Source organism: Oculina patagonica, chromosome 4 (assembly GCF_052425735.1).
Source record: "Oculina patagonica isolate OP01 chromosome 4, crgOcupat, whole genome shotgun sequence".
In the NCBI taxonomy this organism is placed as follows: domain Eukaryota; kingdom Metazoa; phylum Cnidaria; class Anthozoa; order Scleractinia; family Oculinidae; genus Oculina; species Oculina patagonica.
In genome coordinates, this window is record NC_135761.1 from 47,402,033 (window position 1) to 47,421,189 (window position 19,157).

General features: G+C 39.8%; 1 protein-coding gene and 1 long non-coding RNA gene across 2 annotated transcripts; one reads left to right on the forward strand and one right to left on the reverse strand.

Annotated features, from left to right (window-relative positions):
* The first annotated feature begins 2,197 nt into the window (after positions 1-2,197).
* On the forward strand, positions 2,198-4,081 carry LOC144652691 (uncharacterized). The gene is made up of 3 exons (XR_013570603.1): positions 2,198-2,235; positions 2,895-3,036; positions 3,834-4,081. It is a non-coding gene; the product is annotated as an uncharacterized LOC144652691 (long non-coding RNA).
* Positions 4,082-7,798: 3,717 nt separating this feature from the next.
* Positions 7,799-19,131, reverse strand: LOC144652499 (ATP-binding cassette sub-family C member 4-like). The gene is made up of 8 exons (XM_078512515.1): positions 19,000-19,131; positions 16,331-16,882; positions 15,650-16,029; positions 12,292-13,643; positions 11,016-11,586; positions 10,631-10,767; positions 9,538-9,899; positions 7,799-9,169 (listed from the first exon to the last, which is right to left on the reverse strand). Exons 2-8 carry the CDS (start codon positions 16,844-16,846, stop codon positions 8,600-8,602), a joined length of 3,888 nt encoding a protein of 1,295 aa, XP_078368641.1. The 5' UTR covers positions 16,847-16,882; positions 19,000-19,131; the 3' UTR covers positions 7,799-8,599.
* Positions 19,132-19,157: the final 26 nt, after the last annotated feature.

A 19,157-nucleotide genomic window follows, 5' to 3' on the forward strand; every position in this document is an offset into this window, starting at 1 on the left:
ACAGTAAAATGTCATGTTCCGGTTTACTAACCAACTGGAACTCGACACTAAAATGAATGTATTAAAAAATAAAGAAATGAGAAAAAACAACGTTGCCGCTGGATGACGAGAATGGATCCTTTACGTTTTTTTTTATTTTTAACCGTGTATAAATTAATGTTAAAAGAAAGAAAAGAAAAGAAAAATCACGTAATGAACGTTGGCATTAAGCTTGTCAACAACATCAAGGTATTTCAATTACCGGATTAGGCGATTTTGAAACCTTTTTTATTATGTATAATGAGTAAGTAAGAGAAACCCATCCCGTAAATACAATGTATGTCGTGTGAAGAAGAAGAAAGAATTGCCCTGAGCGGGATTTAAACCCACGTCCCCCTGAACACCGGTTGGGTGTGATGACCACTACACTATCAGGTCAACCACGCTGGCAACGCAGTTATTTTAGATAGTGATTAGACCGTACGTGGTATCCCGGGATTATGTATATACGAATTGCTGCAGTGATCGATCGTAAATACCCTAAAATACAAACCTTTTTGCCGTGGTAGAACTTACAAACTTAACATGTTCGAGTAAATATGATCAAGGTTATTTGAAATGGCTGATTTTGGTGTGTTAAAACTTAACAATTTATTCACTGTGCCAACTAAGGGGTCTCTAATAATTCTTGTATCTTTGATTAATATATATATTAACCAACTGGATAGAAATGTATACACCTTTAAAAAACTATTTTTAAAGAAGCACTTGAGTGTGTTGTATAATTATATTCAAATGCCCACCTTCAAATACAAACCAAGATTTAATGCTTACTATGAAATAAGCATGCTTTCCCGCACTGATCCCCATTCCAAAAGAATAAATGAAAATAAAGGTCTGAAGTGTGTGTAATATTGCAGTGAAATACAATGCAATGCAATTTAATGTTATGCTGCAGAGAAAAATAATGCAATTGACAACAGTATGTGCATCTTTACACAATGGTTTATTAACAGTTAGTCTGGACATCAGCATACAAGGGGGCTGCTCTCAAATAAAATAAATAACGCTGCAAGGGTATTTAATGACTTTTGTCCTCATTTCTTTTATCAGGCAACAGTGAATGCCTTGAAAGGACTTTTGCAGATGTTATTTGATTTTAAATAGATTAAATCTGAACTATGTGGAGTTGTACTTTCCTGTGCAAAAACAAATGTTGCAAGTACAAATTATGACTGTGCATACATATGGTTGTGATGTTTCTCGCTATATTTGTTATATCTCATCCCAATTGAAGTTTCCAAAAAGAAGCAATTCTGACTGAATTGCAAAGGTGTTTTAAGCCTGGCTGCAAATGCCTATGTGCCAAACAGGAAGGGGATTCTGTGAGGCCTTCACGGTAAGAAGTTATTATATAAACGTATACTTCTTGGTATATTTTTGGTTATTTGCAGAAGAGAATATTCATCTAGTCCAAATAAATGCTTGCTCACCTATTTTTTGCCAAAAAAATCCCCTATACTCATTGTTGAATGTTAAAGTTCCAGTGGGAAGGTAGTTTACCCTAGTTTAGGCATTGGGATGTTGCTGAGGGCTTAAGATGCAGTCTCTCATATTTAAGACAAGCAAAAAACTACAAATATATACCCAGTGATACCTACCCTACCCTACACTGAAAAAACATTTATATTGGTATTAAACTATTAGTGGCGCTCTACAGCGGCCCGAAGGGCCGCAGAGCAGAGCCCCATACGCATAGAAAATTAACGGACCCATGCTTTTGGTTTTTCATGGTCGTCATGGCTAGCGGAGCGCCTCGCGGGCGCGTCCGTCCGTACGTACATACATACATACATACATATCGTGTCGCGCAACATCCGGGATCTTAGAAGGTCTTGACAACTCGCGCAGTACTGGCGCGAAATAATTTTGCAGTGTGAAGTGTCTCGGCAAGGAGATTTTCAAAACTACTTCGCAGACTACGTATTTTTGAATCCTTTTCTGAAAGTTAGAACTTGAGACAAACATATTTGTTTTGGCTCGTTGTTATGCCGATGACTACAAACGAGAGCAGGGTAAACTTAACTTCGAAGAAATAGGGTTGAAGCGATCTACGACGGGAAAGAGTGGAGAGAAGGAGAACCCGGAAAATGAACAGGCGAGCAAGCTGAAGACAGAAGAGAGGGCCGATAACACAGGCAAAGAAATAGCAGAGAACAAGGGAACGGATACAAAACGAGCAGTGTACTGGTGAAGGTGAGTACAAAACCTCAGTGTTTTCGTCATTACAGTACGTATTTTCTTACTTTATACGCAAAGTAAGCTTATATTTACAGCAAATTTTACTTGCTTTCGCCACTTAACTAAGCATTTGCTTGTGACATGACAAATGTTGAAAAATACCATTCGTTAAAATTCCGTTTTACTGTTCAAAGAGGAGAACTTGACAGCTGATGTCAACAAATAATTATTAGGCCTTCGAGGAACGAATTCACAAAGAATATTGATCAACACATTTCGAAGAAAATTTAGCTTACGATTTTTAAATGCTTGTGATGTGATTGCTTTGTTATTTTGCATTTGATTGTGACATGGCTAATGTTGAAAAATACTATTCGTTAAAATTCAGTTTTACTGTTCAAATAGGAAAATTTGATTACTGATGTCAACAAAGGAAGCTTATACATTGTGTATTTACGGCAAATTTTACTTGCTTTCGCCACTTAACTAAGCATTTGCTTGTGTCATGACTAATGTTGAAAAATACCATTCGTTAAAATTCCGTTTTACTGTTCAAAGAGGAGAATTTGATTACTGATGTCAACAAATAATTATAAGGCCTTCGATGAACGAATTCAGAAAGAATATTGCTTACGATTTTTGAATGCTTGTGATGTGATTATTTTGTTTTACAGTGCTGGAAGGCTAGAGCAGCTGCTGGAATTTCAAGACTAAAATTAGTGACTTGTCAGTTTGCACGAAGCACCTGGAATTTCATTAACTCCGAGTGAAAAAGATCGATTCAGTGCATGCAGTTTATTGATATTCGTGATTGAGGTAAAATTTCTGTTCATTTCTAATCAGAGTAAATAAACACCGGCTTCATTGCTTAGCCCTTTCATTTTCAAATATATTAAAGAGTGACTTGTCATGTAGTTCTGTTCACTATTGAGTGTTCATGCGGATGACATATCTGAGTCCTGAATGATTAACTTATAAGTTCAACAATTTTGAGGTTTGAGAAACCCTCAACCCTTTGGTTCTGTTTTGCTGGTTTCATTCAGAATGTCAACAGTAAATAATATATTTGTACATGTCATGAAACTTCCTAATCTTGTTGTGGAACTTGGAAAATGCACACAAGTAAGGTTAACCTGGAATTTTTTTGAGTAAAGTCATGCCATTTTAGACACTGTATGCAGCTGTGTAGGCAAACTTTAATACATTGACTATTATTATTGTAGTGTTGAATGTGTATCTTTGAAAATCCTCATGTAGTATTACTGTTAGGAGAAAAGCTTTTAGGATGTGGCAATATTTTTTCAATGCATGCACATGTATATATAGGGCTCAGTAGGGGGAGGTGGGTGGAATGTTTTAAGGCCAAACCTTTTAACTAAGAGGGGGTGTAAGGGTTTGCAATGATGCTTTGAGTTTATTAAAATATTTAGTTAACTTCGCAGTTATCAGTGTGATACATCTCTGTTAAATATCTAATGGATCCTTTCGCATCCAGTGGTTTTCCTTTAGTTAAATAAGCTTGAGTTAAGTGTTTTGCTTTATAAATTATTGACATTGATGACAATTACCGGTAATTAATTTTAATTTAATCTGTGGCATTTGACTTTTTTCAGGGTTAACATGAGTTGCAGAGTTTGCAGAGCCACTGACACAAAAACAGAATGTGGACAAGGACTTAAAAAAAATCCAACTCGATGTTTGGGTGTCGTCATGATGCTATTTTTAAGAGACTAGTAAATAACATGTAAAATAAAATCAAGAGAGCTGCATGTCCCAGGCTTGTGTCATGTAAAATAATTTCTTCACTATTTATCACCGAGCTTAAAATCTACCATCTTTATTATTATGTACTGCAAACTTGATGAATTCGACATTGCTGATCCTAGCAGTGTGCAGGATGCGTGTCACTTATCAACCTATAGTAAAATGCCCCAGCTCACAGCGAGTCTCACGTAGCTCAGTTGGTTAGAGCGCTGTCGCAGTGATCCTGGCATCCCCCAATTTTAGGCACCCCCGTCCCAAGATCCCTAGTGAATTTGGCATCCCCTCAGGGGATGCCAAGATCACTAACAGCGTTGAATACAGCAGACTGGGGCAAGTGAAGCAAACCAAAATTCCACTCAAAGACCATTTTGCTTTATCACTTAATATATTTAGACTACTGTTACATAACCGGAAGTTGTGTTAAGCTATTGCACCATATGTACCCAGAATGCTTAGCGAATAAAGTGTTGTTCAGCAGATGGGTACTTGTTTGGAAGCTATCTATGATATGCTAATTTGGCGACGAGGAACACCACAGCGACGAGAGACCCTACAAGCGTTCTCTGTGTGAGGAAAAAGTGTGTTTTTGAAGAGTCGGCGGTAGTCGAGTCGTCCACGTGCACACGGAAGGCGGCGTGGCGAAGGAGAGAGACGCAGTGAAAAATGGAGATGTCCAGCGAAACACCGAGAAGAAAAGCGAGGGAGGAGCCAACCGCCGGAGAGGAACGAAAGGACTGAAGCCCTGAGAATTGTGCAGCACAAGAGACCCGGAGGAGCGGAGGCCGGGGAGAAGGGAGGGAGGAGAGACGAGAAGGACAGAGGAAGACAGGGGACAGGAGGGAGAGTAAGGGGAGGGTGGGAAGCCCCCCGGCGGGGGCGGTCTAGGGGGGGAAGGAGAGCCCTCGCTGGAGGGGAGGGGGGGAGGAGAGCAGAGGAGACGGGGGGCGGGTGCGCGGGGGCCGGGGGGAAAGCGGAGGGGGCGGGGGAGAAGGGAGGGGGATGGAGACGGGGGCCCTGTGGGGGGAGGTGGGGGGGAGGGGGGGGGGGGCGGGGGGGGGGGGGGGGGGAGGGTGGGGAGGGGCAGGAGGCAGTGCCGGGGGGGGACGCAACAGGATGGCGAAAGTGTTAGCAATGAAGCTTGTACTTGGAAGCATTTATTGATATGCTACAATCACAAAGCTTTGTTCATAAATTTAATCGTTCTTAGCAAACAATATTAGCGTCTTTGCAGATATGGAACTATGGAACTAAGGAAAACAAACTACCTATATGGACTAAACCGAAATCACAAGGTAAAAGTCATTAAGTTAACCCAGTATTTACTAACCTTAACCTGCAATAAAACCGTTTGCTGATAACAATACAAACAAAAGAGATAAGTTCACAGACTCGAGAGGTCAGTTTTCACGCCAAGCGATCGCATTCATATCGGTATTGCGTGACAGTCCTTTGTCAGTTTCTTGATCATGTTCGCATTTGAAATGTTCATTCACCGAGCAAATTGGAAGCTCTTACAATGCGCTTTTTATGTTTGAAATATTAAAGGTTTAGCGATAAGCACCATGTGCGTGTTAGTATAAGGGATTTCGACGCGTGGTTCGGTGTTAACAGGTTTTAGGAATAATTACGCGGACTTGAATCAAACGGTTGTTTCAGTAGCTTTGCGAATATTTGCGAAGTCGTCAATACTGTTTGCTAAGAACGATTAAATGTATGAAGGCAAAGCTTTCTGATAAAGCAAAATGGTTTTTGAATGGAATTGTGGTTTGCTTCACTTGCCCCAGTCTGCTTTTAGTGATCTTGGCATCCCCTGAGGGGATGCCAAATTTACTAGGGATCTTGGGACGGGAGTGCCTAAAATTGGGGGATGCCAAGATCACTGCGACAGCGCCCAACCGGTATCTGGGCGACCATGGGTTCGATTCCCGTCGCGGACTCAGATTTTTTCTCTTTCCCACGCTCGTGTCATGTAGAATAAATTTCTTCACTAAGAAAAAAAATTATATTTTAAATGTAAACATATTTACAGTGTACTTCAGAAAACGGCCTGTGTCCAAATATTTTGAGCCCTCAACTACACAGGACTAACATGTAGTTGTCTAATTATATCTTTGGTTGACCTTGAGGGAGATAGTGGAGTTAAAGAGCAATGTAATAATTTTTATTTGGAATGGTAATACTGAAACTGATGGTACTGTAATTCTAAAGTATAGAAGTTTAAATCGTGATTGTGAGCAATATGCAGTACCAATTTCATTCTTATGTACTGTATGCTGTGTACAGTTAAATAATGTTAATAAGAACAGTTACAGCTATAATTTTAATTTTCTAAAGCTAGATTGTGTTCTATAAATATTCTAAAGGTACCATGCAGCAACCAAATTGTGACTCGTTTGCGTACTTTGTGAACTCCATGAAGAATGGGCAAGCAAGCAAACATGATTCTATGATTTGAACGACACTAAGATTGAGACTCAAAAACAATATTCTAGCTTCCCAGAATTTTTTTTTTCCTGTAAGCGAAGCGAAACCCCCTTAAGAGGAAGGAGAGTCAAAAAGACATGTAAAAGTGTAAAAGGTGCTATCATATTTTTTCTTCTTTTTTATTTTTTTTATTGTCTGGAACAGAGTACCCATTTTGCAATGTTTGTCTGGAACAGGGTCGAAAATTCAGCCTTTTTAGTCTCAGCGACACCCCCGTAGAAAATTTTGGGGATTACCCCCGCCCCCCCCCCCCGACACGGTAAAAAAGAATAAGGAACTATATTTATATTTATAAAAAATGATTCATTTTTTTCTGTGTAATCAAATAACGACACTAAGATTGAGACTCAAACAATATTCTAGCTTCCAAGAATTTTTTTTCTGTTAGTGAAGTGAAACCCCTTAAGAGCAAGGGGAGTCGAAAAGACATGTAAAAGTGGAAAAGGTGCTATAATCTTTTTTCTTCTTTTTTTTGGGGGGGGGGGGGTGGGGTTCGAGATGGGGTCACCCTGTTCGGTGGAAAGACAGAATGTCACTTCTTTGCTTCAGGTTAGTTTCACTCCGGTTTGCTTGTAGTTAGGTTCACCTCTGTTTGCTCGCAGTTAGCTTTATTCATCTGGTTTGCTTGTGGTTAGCTCTTACTCTCAGTTGCTTGTGGTTAGCCTTTCACGTCAGTTTGGTTGGAGTTAGCTTGGTTTGGGCAATATGCTGTAAACCTTCAGCTATAACCTCTGCCATTTCCATTCAAAATTAAAATATAGGCAAATAGTGAAAATGAAAATAAATAAATTAATGAATGAAAATCAACCTTATTCTAAATGTAGATGTTTATTATTTCCTTTATACTTTAAAAGTTAAGACAAGTTTTTTTCTTTCTTTTAAAGCTGGTAAAGCAACAACAAAAATGCCTAATTTACCACATGATATGTCTATCCACCCTGACATGCAGCCCCCCCCCCCCTCCTTTTTTCTACATTAACGTTACATAACTGCCCGTTTTGCAGCATAAATTTCCATCCAGACTTCTGGATGATAATGCTGTCGGTGGAATTATGTTTTGATTGATTTGGTTTGTTCTATTATTTGGTGTTGCTGTACACTGTACCCGGGAAGGGGGGGGGGGGGTATGTGCTGCTCAACAGGGTATGCTTTTTGGCTCTCTGACTCTGAAACAGAAACAGGGTATACAAATCACCCTTTTGACTCTGGAACAGGGTTGATTTTTCTCCCAGAATCCTGATTAAACACGTTAAGCTATGAAACTCCGCTCCTTTCATCACTTAATATCGAGGCCACAGACGAAGTCAATTGAGCTTTTTGTGATATATGCTTGTGTTTTTATTCTAACTTCATATATTTCCATTGTGGATATTGTCTGGAACAGGGTACCCATTTTGCAATGTTTGTCTGAAACAGGGTCGCAAATTCAGCCTTTTTAGTCTCAGCGACATCCCCGTAGTAAATTTTAGGGAGTACCACCGCCCCCCCCCCCTCCCAGACACGGTAAAAAGAATAAAAAACAATATTTTTTATTTATAAAAAAATAAATAAAATGAATAAACAATTCTTAGCCGTAAAATGGTACAATGGCTCAGGCTCAGCGGCACGCCCCCTGTAGTAAATTTTGGGGAGTCCCCTCCCCCCCCCCCCTCGGACATGGTAAAAAAGAATAACCTGGAACAATATTAATATTTATAAAAAAAGAAACTAAAAATTTTTAACCGTTAAATTGTACAATGGTCAGAATTCAAAGTTAAAATGCAAAATGATTAACTGGGGAGCGCCGCTTTTAGGCTTGCTTAAATCTATATATTCCAATCCACCACTATGCCTCCTCCTGTAAGTACCTTTAGGATAGTCTGTTGCAATAGGTCAATTCCTAGGTGCCCTTAGCTTATCCTTTGCCTATCCTATCCTATCCTTTGATTTTTTATTCTCGTGCACATTACACATGTTGTGCACTTGCCCCCATTATGAAGGTGAGGGTTTTGTGTATCTAGAAAATGGCCTATGGAGCTTTCCCATAACCTCTCAAAAGTCAGGTTTGGGCATGGAAAAATCAATCATATTATACATTCAATTTTCTGTATCATTTACTTCAAAAAAAATCTTCTTTCAGTCATGTGCTTATTTATGGAAAAGCTTTTTCAGCGGCAGTCATGTTAGAAGTCTGGACAAGACGAGCAAAGACTCCATTCTTATTCTGAAGCAAAACTTCAGGTTTGTCAAACTCAACCACTCGCCCCTGCTCCATAACCAACACTTTATCATAGTCCATGATGGTGTTCAATCGATGAGCAATGGTTACTACTGTGGAATCTTTAAATCTGTTGCGTATAACTTCTTGAATCAGTCTGTCGGTCTTGAAATCTACATTAGCAGTTGCTTCATCCAGGATAATGATCTTGCTTCTTTGTAACAGCGCACGCGCTAAACAGAGCAATTGGCGCTCGCCAACACTGAAGTTGTTTCCAGACTCTCTCAACTTGTACTCCAGCTGATCAGGTAATTGTTGTACCAGGGACTTTAACTGAACATCTTCCAAAGCACGCCACAGATCAAGATCTTGATACAAAGAAAAAGGGTCCAGGTTCCTCCTGAGGGTGCCGCTAAAAAGGACAGGATCCTGAGTTATTACGGCCATGGAGCTGCGAGACGCTTGTAGATTTAGATCCTTGATGTTCACACCATCTATGATAACCTGTATAATGAAAGAACAATGTATCATATTGATAAACAGACTTTACTTTTTTAAAGGAAGCCTCCACAGTTGAAACAGATTGCCATTAAAATGTGGGAAATATTGTCTTGACTAAAACGTTCCTGCAGAAATTGGATACGAATATCAGCCATTTTGGGATATATGGCAGCGACAAGGCCTGAGGATTCTTTATGCTTCTCAACTGATTTTGCGTGTGGGACCGGTATTAACGATGTGGGTGTTCGAGTGAGTAACTGTCTAATGTTGTGCTCTTGGTTAATGAATAATGTGGGCCGTAAGGCACATCAGGTAGATAGTCTTTTTGAATGTGGCACTTAACATTCATTAACAGTTGTTTTATAATCTACCTCGCCTTCAGGTTCTGGCATTCGAAACAAAGCCGCCACTAAAGAAGATTTCCCAGCTCCCGTGCGACCTGCCACGCCAACTTTTTCTTTATCAGCGACACAGACGCTTATTTTGTTTAAAGTTGCCGGTGCTCCTTTCAAATATGCTAATGACAAGTCACGTAGTGTCAAGGTACCCGTTGTAGGCCACTCTTCTGGAGGAAGGGTTTCGGTGCTGTACCCAGGCTCTGGGTCGATTTCGGTGTATGTGAACACCCTTTCTACTGAGGTCATGTGATTTTCTGTTTCCGAAGCAACACGGATACCATATTGTGAGGCTTCCAATGTCTCGGCCGCAAAGGTGAGGGACATAGCTGCCAAAGCTATAACAAAAACAAACGATTTCTCTTTAGTATCATGTAAACTAGATGTAATAAAACTATGTTCTGTTCAATTTAAAAATTATTTGACGAGAAAAATCCTTTGGGATGACGCTTCGATTAGAATTTAAATTTATGGCTAATTATTATGGTTACATATAACGAGAAAACAGGATAGAAAATAGACTAGAGAATAAGTTTTATCGATATTTCGTACATTCAAGCTGTTTTTCTTCATGTGATTAGTTATGGTGTAGTATGACAAGGCATGTTGTTGCTTTTGGTTCATCGAATTCCAGGCAGGGATAAAATGTGTCATCTCCAGAAAGATTATCATTGTCGACAGAGGCAAAAAAAGAAAGACCACTTACATACTCCAATGTATTTAACTCAAATCCATTCAATGCCAGTTGATCATGATTTCTAAGTTTAATACACACTGCTAATAAAATGTATATAACATAAAGAATACGTTTTAGAATCGTTGCAGGTATGTTACAAATAAAACTACGGTAAATCTATTGACGAAACAAACTGTGCACAAAATACACAAACAAACAACAAGAAACAGATAAAAGTCATGTTTCTTCTTGAATTGACAAAAACAGACTTAACACCAATTTCCAGTTGAACGGGAATAAAATAAAGAAAGAATCAAACAGAACGTAAGTGGTCTCAGTGTAAAAAGTTCACCGATTTTTTCGATACACAGTCTGTCAGATGACGACACATACCTGGACTTTGTGTTGCAAATAATGCTCCGGCGGACACAGACGTTACAAGAAAGTTACTTAAGAGGTCTCCTCGAAGGGCAAGCCAACGTGTAGAGGCCTTCAACAATATTAGGGCTGCTGTGTTCTTGTCTTGATATCTAAAAAAAAAAATATTTTATCAGGTTGAAATGGACCTTTTCATGGTACGTTGGTGTTACAAATTTATGGCTAAGCAAACCCATCATTTCGATACAGAGAATCCTGCCTAAAAAGAAGTTCCGTTTACAAACCCTTCCTTACAAGGGTTACAAGTACCATATGCCCTTGCTTTACGTAAGTCTCTCTAAAGTTGTACAAGCCAAGGGCTTCCTTGGTGGTAAATTCTTAGTAGTATAAGTACACTTACTTGTAAAATTTCTGAAGGAAATCGTCCTCCATCTCTGAAGAGCGAATTACTTCCAATCCTGCCACAGTATCAGCAATAAGGGAATACACTGGACTGCATGTTATTGCCTCAAGTCTTCTTATCTCCCGAGCGGATTTCAAATAATATTTAGTGAGGTAAATAAACAGTACTGTCAATGGAGTACAAGCGATAAAAAGCCACACATTTGTTACCGCTGAAAGTATTGTAGCACTGAAAAAGAACAGGCACAGTTGAGTGGCAAAAAGAAACTGTCCTGGAAGCAGATCGTCCATGGACCCGATATCCTTGGAGAAACGATTTAAGATGCGACCAACTGGGTTAGTGTCAAAGAATAGGACCGGTGCTTTCATAATCGTTTTCGTCATCTGGTCATGGAGGTTTTCTGAAGCCTTCAAATTAGCGAGGTAGAAACAGAAGGAGGATATCATCGTAAGAAGCAAGGATATCGTAACAATAGATCCGTACACCAGAAGCGTTGTAAAGCTTTTCTGCTGTTCAAACGGCATCTCAGCCATTCGTGAAAGCCACCAATATGGCGCAATCCACAACACTACAAAAAGAAACAAACGTGTACCATTGAATCTTGATTACGAGGCCTTTAATTAGGTTTGGTTTTATGTTGAAACTACTCGTGTCGTTTTTCGAAGTTGGGAATTAATTAGAATTGCAAAAACGAACAGTTGAAGCACTAAAAGAACACACGAATAGGTAGGGCATTTTTACTGAGGGGGTCCTTGGGAGGAAAGGATGAGGGGCGGGTTGGGTGTTTTCAAGACTGAGTTTTACCTCGATAAAAATGCTTGAAAGTGGTTTCATTTGCTTACGAAATTGAATCTTGTAGCCCGACGTGACAGATCCACATGACTCACTACGAGTCTCCCACAGCGCAGTAGGTAGAGCATCCAACAGGTTCCTGGCTCCGATTGTGTTTAGGGACTCAGAATTTTTTCTAAGTAATTCAACTTGAAACTATATCTCTAGCTATCTTCTTTATTCGCCCTTTCAGTTTATCTAATATTCTAAACGTGATGCAATAAATACACACCCGGCTTTAAAGTGACCTTTCTTTCAATTTAAGTTACGTTTCTTTTTTAAAAGATGATTTCACTAATCAGTCTCATGACAACAACGAAATGAACTCATAATAACTACAATATAAGAGAACTATGTTACTAGACTAACTAGTACGTTTCGTGTGGACTTCATGTGTGTCTTCGAAATGTAGAGAATAATTGCACTAAAAATTATCGCTTACCCTGAACAATAGCGAAGAAAACAATTAGGCTGATTATTAAAACTGTTGGAAGTGCAGCTCTAAAATACTTCCAGTACAACCACCACTTGACAGTTCCAACCATTCTGTCCTCTTCTTCTTCTTTCAGATCCACCCTGTCACGATCTTCGTTAGCAGCATTCATCGATTTGAAGGTATTCTCAGTCAAAAATGAAGAAATCTCGTTATTGTTATTCTCGCCATCGAGGTCTTGTTTTCCTTGAGATAGAAAATAGGAAGCCACTTGCTTGTCCTTTTCTATCCCACTATACGTTCCTTGACGAGCAACGGAGCCATTCCGCAGCATGATAATGTTGTCTGTTTGTTTGAGAAACTGTAACTGATGAGTGACCAGGATACGTATCCGCCCGTCTAAGAACTCTTTGATGCATCTCTCAAACAAATGTTTTCCGACTTTGGCATCCACTGCACTGAGTGGGTCATCCAATAGGTAGATGTCCGCATCTGAGTAGATTGCGCGTGCCAGACTCACTCGTGCACGCTGACCACCACTGAGGATTACTCCACGTTGTCCAATCTCCGTTAGATCATGCTTTGTAAAGTGTGCTATATCTTTCTGCAAGTCACAGACCTCGATAACCTTGTCGTATTTTTGTTCAACGAACTGGTTACCAAAAACTATGTTCTCTCGCACAGTGCCTGAATAGACCCAAGGCGTTTGGGAGATGTAAGCTATTTTTCCAATACAAGAGATTTTCCCAGAGGAGATTGGAAGTTCTCCTAAGATACACATTAGCAAAGACGTTTTGCCGCTTCCAACTGGCCCTGTTATACCAACAAGTTGTCCATTGGTAGCACTCAATGATGCATTCCGTAATGCAGGACGTTCTGACATTTGGCTCCAAGAACATGAAACGTTCTCAAGAAAAACCTGTGGCTGAATGTGCTGAGATGTCTGTTCAAGTTTCCGAGCACTAACCAAGGCTGGTCTTCCATTTCTAAAACTTTCAATCCTTATAAATTGTGGTTTATACCTTCTACCTTTGAAATAAACTTCTAAAGGAGACGTTTTGTCTTTGTGATCCATTTCGCGTGTTAAGATGGCTTTCTTTTCTATCAAGCGTTGCATTCTATTACATGCAGCTTGTGCATCTGCAAGATAGCGTAGGGCATCCGCTATAAAAATCGTGACCACCATTCTTATGTTAGCCAAGATAGAAATCAATGTAAAGACCTTGAACGACGTTAGTGGATGTTGCGTAAGAAGCAGTGTTGTGACTGAAACAAATCCAGCCATGGCAGTGCTGGTGAAGAATAAGGCGTAAATACTGGAGACGATAAATCCTCGGATGCGAATCAGTGAGGTTTCCTTTCTGTAAAAAAAAAAATTTTGAAACTGGGTTACCTTTGACTAGCGCTCAAATAACCATCTCTACCACTCAAATTAAACGGGCTCAAAATGATGAAACTATCTCTGTAAAAGAATATCTGACCCAGTTGTCTTATTTGTCAGCTCTCTGGATTCACAATCGGAGCGGCGGACCGGGGGGCCTGCGCCCCAGGGCCCCCGCGGGTGGGTCGCGATTAGATTGGTTATTTCCTCTTTCGTTTGCTTTTCGGTGGTAGAACAAACTTTTATCATTTGTATTTACTACTAGAACACTTATGCTACCCGCTCTTGTTTCCTAATGGCTTTACTCCGCTGGCTATTGTTCCTCGTTCATTGACTATTGTTGATGAAGACATGGACGAGTAGCCTAACTGTTAAACAGGAAACTTGACTATAATTTAAAATCGAGCGATTAGTGTTAAACTGCGTTTTTACTGAAAACAATTAAAGTTTAATTCCATGTCTTTTGCTCAGAATAGGTCAGATGATTCACAGCGTATCCAACGCCTGTAATTGACCTTGCTCCCAATGTGCGACTTCATAGCTCAGTTGGTAGAGCATCACACCGGTATCGCGGAGGTCACGGGTTCAAATCTCGCTGAAGCCCCCAATTTTTTAAGGCTTCTTTCTTTGCAATTTCACTGCGAGGATCACTTCTTTACTTTACATCTACGGTATCTGCAGTTCATATATGAATAATTTCATATACTACACTACATTCTATCCTTTCACGGGAAAATAAGAACTCACGATTGACCTTGCTCCCTGTGTGACTTCAATAGCTCAGTTGGTAGAGCATCGCAGAGGTCACGGCTTCGAACCCCGTTGAAGACCTGAATTATTTCTTGCTTCTTTCTTTGCAATTTTTTAATTGCAATTTCACTGCTAGGATCATTTCTTTACTTCAGTACCATCTTTCTTCCTCGCAAAATAAACTTTCAGTTCGTCTTTTGACATTTCTTTCAAAAACTTGGTGCCATTCCGAAACGGTAAGGCAAACATTGTTGATGGTATTACTTAATCTTTTTCACTGCATAAAAAACACCATCGACATTTGCCGCACTCATTTTCCATATAAGGTCAAACGTAGGTATAATGGCTGGCAACCAAGATCCAGTGAACCAATGAGAAAGCTAGAAATGCTTTATCCTAGGTTGAGAATTTAATTAATAATTTGTATTAGCCCTTTTTTATGTCAACGTGTAATTTGTTTTGCGAACTACGATCCCATTTTGAGCGAGCTTGATTTCTACAAAAAGTATATCGTGTATATATCATTTGCTCTGTGAAAATCGTATTCGTTTAAGATACATTTTTGAATTAAAGTATTTCTTTTACTTGGATATACTTCTATTCATTACTTGCTCCCAACCTTCCTTTTCTCTAGGCTTTTGATTCTACCAACCCATCGCCTTCACGCCTACCAACCCTTTACCGTCCGCTCTCTCTCCCTTTGTTCTCATGGTGGGCCAGGTGACTATCGAGGAACACTCTAATGGAGAGGGCTTTTACCTGGGATTTGAAGTTTATCATTTTTCTTCTTTACAGTCACAGATATTAGTGAACATTCCGCAACCTTCAAACCTGCCCCCCCCCCCCCCCACCAGTGTCAGTCTTTTACCCTTCCGACATCTTCCCCTCGCGTATTCCACCACTTGATTCTGCCAAGCGCAAATACTATTTATTCAAGTTGTGAAAGTTGCATTGCCAGATCCCTCCCTTCTCCTTCCTTAGTCTATCCCCCTACTAACCTCTGCGTAACCTCTCCTTCAGCGGCGTTGTTTGCCGCGCGAATCTACCCTACGTTTTTTTAGCAGTTTAGCAGAGCTGGGTACAGGGTGAGTCACCGACAAAAACGAATCCTCGAGGAACCCCGAGTGAATTATGAACCGGGCTTACTCCAGACCGCCCGGTTAATAAAAAAACTCAAGCGAATTGAAAACCGGTTTGTTCCCCGGGATGCCTGTTTAATTTAACATTGATACCAACCTTCTTAATTGTGCAACCAGATCTCTGAAATTCCATTCCCAGGCATACATTTTTACCACCCGGATTCCTGTAATTATCTCTTTCATCATCTCCAATCGTTTGTCGGTTACTGCAGCTGATTGGTGGCGTACCTTCCCAGCCTTATGAGCTGCAAACGATCCATATGCAACAACAAGAAGGAAGAAAGAAGCTCCTACCAAGGCTTGCCATGTGACTAAGTACCACACAAGAGCCATGGAGAGAACGATGTCCAGAAGAGCGAATGAAATGATATAAACGGCAAAACCCATCTGCTCGATAGCTTGTGCATCGTTGGAAACAAGATTGATAGTGTTTTCTGAAATGGTGTCTTGTAAAGTACATCTATTAAGACTAAGAATCTGAAAAAGAAGCGAAGGAAAAATAGTTTTCTCATGTATTTAGGACGATTCCAACAAAGTGATTTAGTTAAGCTTGGATGACAGTGCTTTTATGTCTACGTGCACAGAACCAACCCCTAATGCGAATACTGTAACAGCAACAAAGCACTGTTTCCCATAGTCTAAAAGAGTTCCTTTCACAAATAGACGCCATTCTTCATCCGCTCGGAAAGACGAAACTGTCGGGTAAAAGGGCAAAATCCTAAGCTGGAATTAACATGTTTGTTGTACGCTTTTAAAAATGCTAAGATGCATAACTTGCCTTTTTATACACAAGTCCAATCATGGCAACTTTCAGTCTGGTTGTAATCATTTCTGTCTTGAATACACCATGGCCTGTGAATACAGATCTTGCAATGGCGACCAAAGAAATACCAATAACAAACGGCAGTGTTTTCTTGTAACTGATGTCTGAAGCTATAGAAATGCTTCTCAAGAAGAACCATAGGAGCAAAGGAAAAACATTAAATGTTAACGTATAGAAAAACCTAAGGAACGCCACAGTGATATAATCTCTGCAGGTAATAACTCTCATCATGGCCTTCCACAAGCGAGGCTTTGTTCGGTTTTGTTCAGACGATCTCTCTTCTGCCAGCCATTCCCTTTCCAAGTCAGCGACCAATCTTTCTGTTTGATATGAAGTTTCGACTGCAAACAAGTGTTTGTCTTCCAATGGTTGTTTGCTCCCTAGTTTTAGAACATTGCTTATCCAGGAGAAAGTCAACAGCGAGAGGAAACCTGCTTCTTCTTTTGGATTCCGAACCGGAACGTCCTCCATCACTCACTCTCAACGGCCTATTGCGGAAACCTGTTTCTTGTTCAGTAAACGAAAACAAAATGGGTGAAAAAAGACAACCACAGTTACAAATATTGTGTATGTTGTGGTTTAAATTTCTCTTTGGTTTAATTTTTGTTGAAACCAGTTTGTCTTTTATTTCCCTTTGTTTCAGATTATGAAAATGAATATGTGACAATGAAATATCAAAATTAAACTGGTTTGAAAAATTTTTAACCAAAGAATAATTTAAACCACAAAATGTACATTAACTGCGAACCAGCAAACAATTGGATCCCTAACCCAAATACAAAGGCTAACCAGAAACTTTGATAACTTAGGGTCCTTAGCCGTTTGATAACTTAAGCTTACAAGACCAATTGAAGTGTGTCATGTATACTAACCGGAGTGTTTTTTGGTCTAACAGGAGTGTGATAGACTAACAGGAGTGTGTTATTTAGTCTACCTCGAGTGCTATTTAGATTTAACAGAGTCTTATTTGAGCTAACCAGGAAGCGAGTTATGAGAGCCTTGTGGGCCAAAAATCCCTACTTGCTCTAATAAAAGGGCTAACGAAAAGCTTCCTTAGCTACCTTTGGCTCATTGCTATTTAGGCTCTGGGAGGCTATTAAAGCTGACCAGTCTGTTAATTAGGCTAACCAAAATGACTCAATGACTCGATGGCACGCACTTTTTTTGCACACCCTGTTACTTGCTTTTTGACTTATGGCCATAACCCTAGGTGGCTATAGGGCCGGACACCCTGTACGTCGTTTTAAATCGAGTTGAGCAATCACAATTCTCATGCCATTTTATTTGTCCCTTGAACAATTAAGCTTATCTGGTTTTGCAAGTACAGTCCACTCATTTTGCCTTCTCTAGCTTAATTTGCGGAAAGACACACCGAAGGCAAGATTTTGTAAGTTTTGTCGTTTCTCTAAAGATGGTTTTAACCCACTTCTGGCGTTTATGTTATATAATCGCAAGAGTCAATAGTGCAACGTCCATGAATCTAATTTGGTTTTACCAAATTTATTCACATTAATGTGCGCATGATCGAGGATTAAAGAACAAATCTCTGGTAATCATCATAAGATGTACAGTATAATGGATGATTACCATACACAGCTTAATAGGTCTAATGAAAGTAAGCTCGAAAAAAATATCCTTCAACCACTTCTTTCATTTAATGGGAAATAACATCAATTTATTATCTCAGCCTGATATGATCTGTTTTTAAAACAAACGTATGAAAGTTCGTCCTGCCGTCATACAAGACGCATGACACAGCGGAGGCATAATTCGATGGATAGACCACGAGTTTCAAGTATAACAGGAACCGACGCCTTCGTTGGACTACGAGAAGCCAAAATACAGTCGATATACAGGCGGGGGCGGGCGGAGAGGGAGGGGGGGGGGGGGGGGGGCGGGGCGGCGGGGGGGGGGGGACGGGAGGGGCGGAAAATCAGATAGAAAATATTTCAGTGCTCAGTGAACTGACAGTTTTCTAGTGTCAGAAAGACTAAAACGACGAGAAATGTCTTTAAACACGAGAAATTAATATCCCGAGGCAAATGTTAATCTCTCCGGCAAACTAATGCCCGGAGCTGCAATACAACAAATGAGAATTGGTAACCGGACCTTTATTGCAGTCTGCATATTTGGCTATGAATTATCGAACTAAGCCAATAAAACATTGCGTTAAAGCTTACATACAATGAAAGCGCTGTAAACGTTAATTGAATAAAGTTCAAATTTTGGTTTTGCATATAGCTGTTAGACTTAATGCACTAAACCACAAGTATCGAACAGTTCATTTCAACCGTGAAAAAATTTAACTGTATGTATACGTTGAGTGACCTTAAAGTTTGAAGTTTAATTTAACCCAAACATACCATTATACCTAACTGTCTAGTTGTTTATAGTCATTGTGGTATTATGTCATCGATGAAACTGTCGGGATGTTTATATTCGCCGATAATTCCACCAAGGACATTAATCAGTTTAATAGTATTAACAGCTACATATGATGAAATAGATTGTTGAATATCGTTAGTGCTTGTTGTCGCTTTTCTACCTTCGGACTACAGCTTGCATTACTGTGGACTCAACACAGCATTGAAACATTACTAACACGTCAGCTGCATGTTACTTACCTCAATAAAATCGGCCTATTTGATTGCGTAAACGTATTACAGGATTTTACATTAAACCCAGTCAAACAAAATGTTCCGGTTTACTAACCAACTGGAACTCAAGACCAAGATGAATAAATAAACAAATAATGAAATGAGAATAAATAATGTTGCAGCTG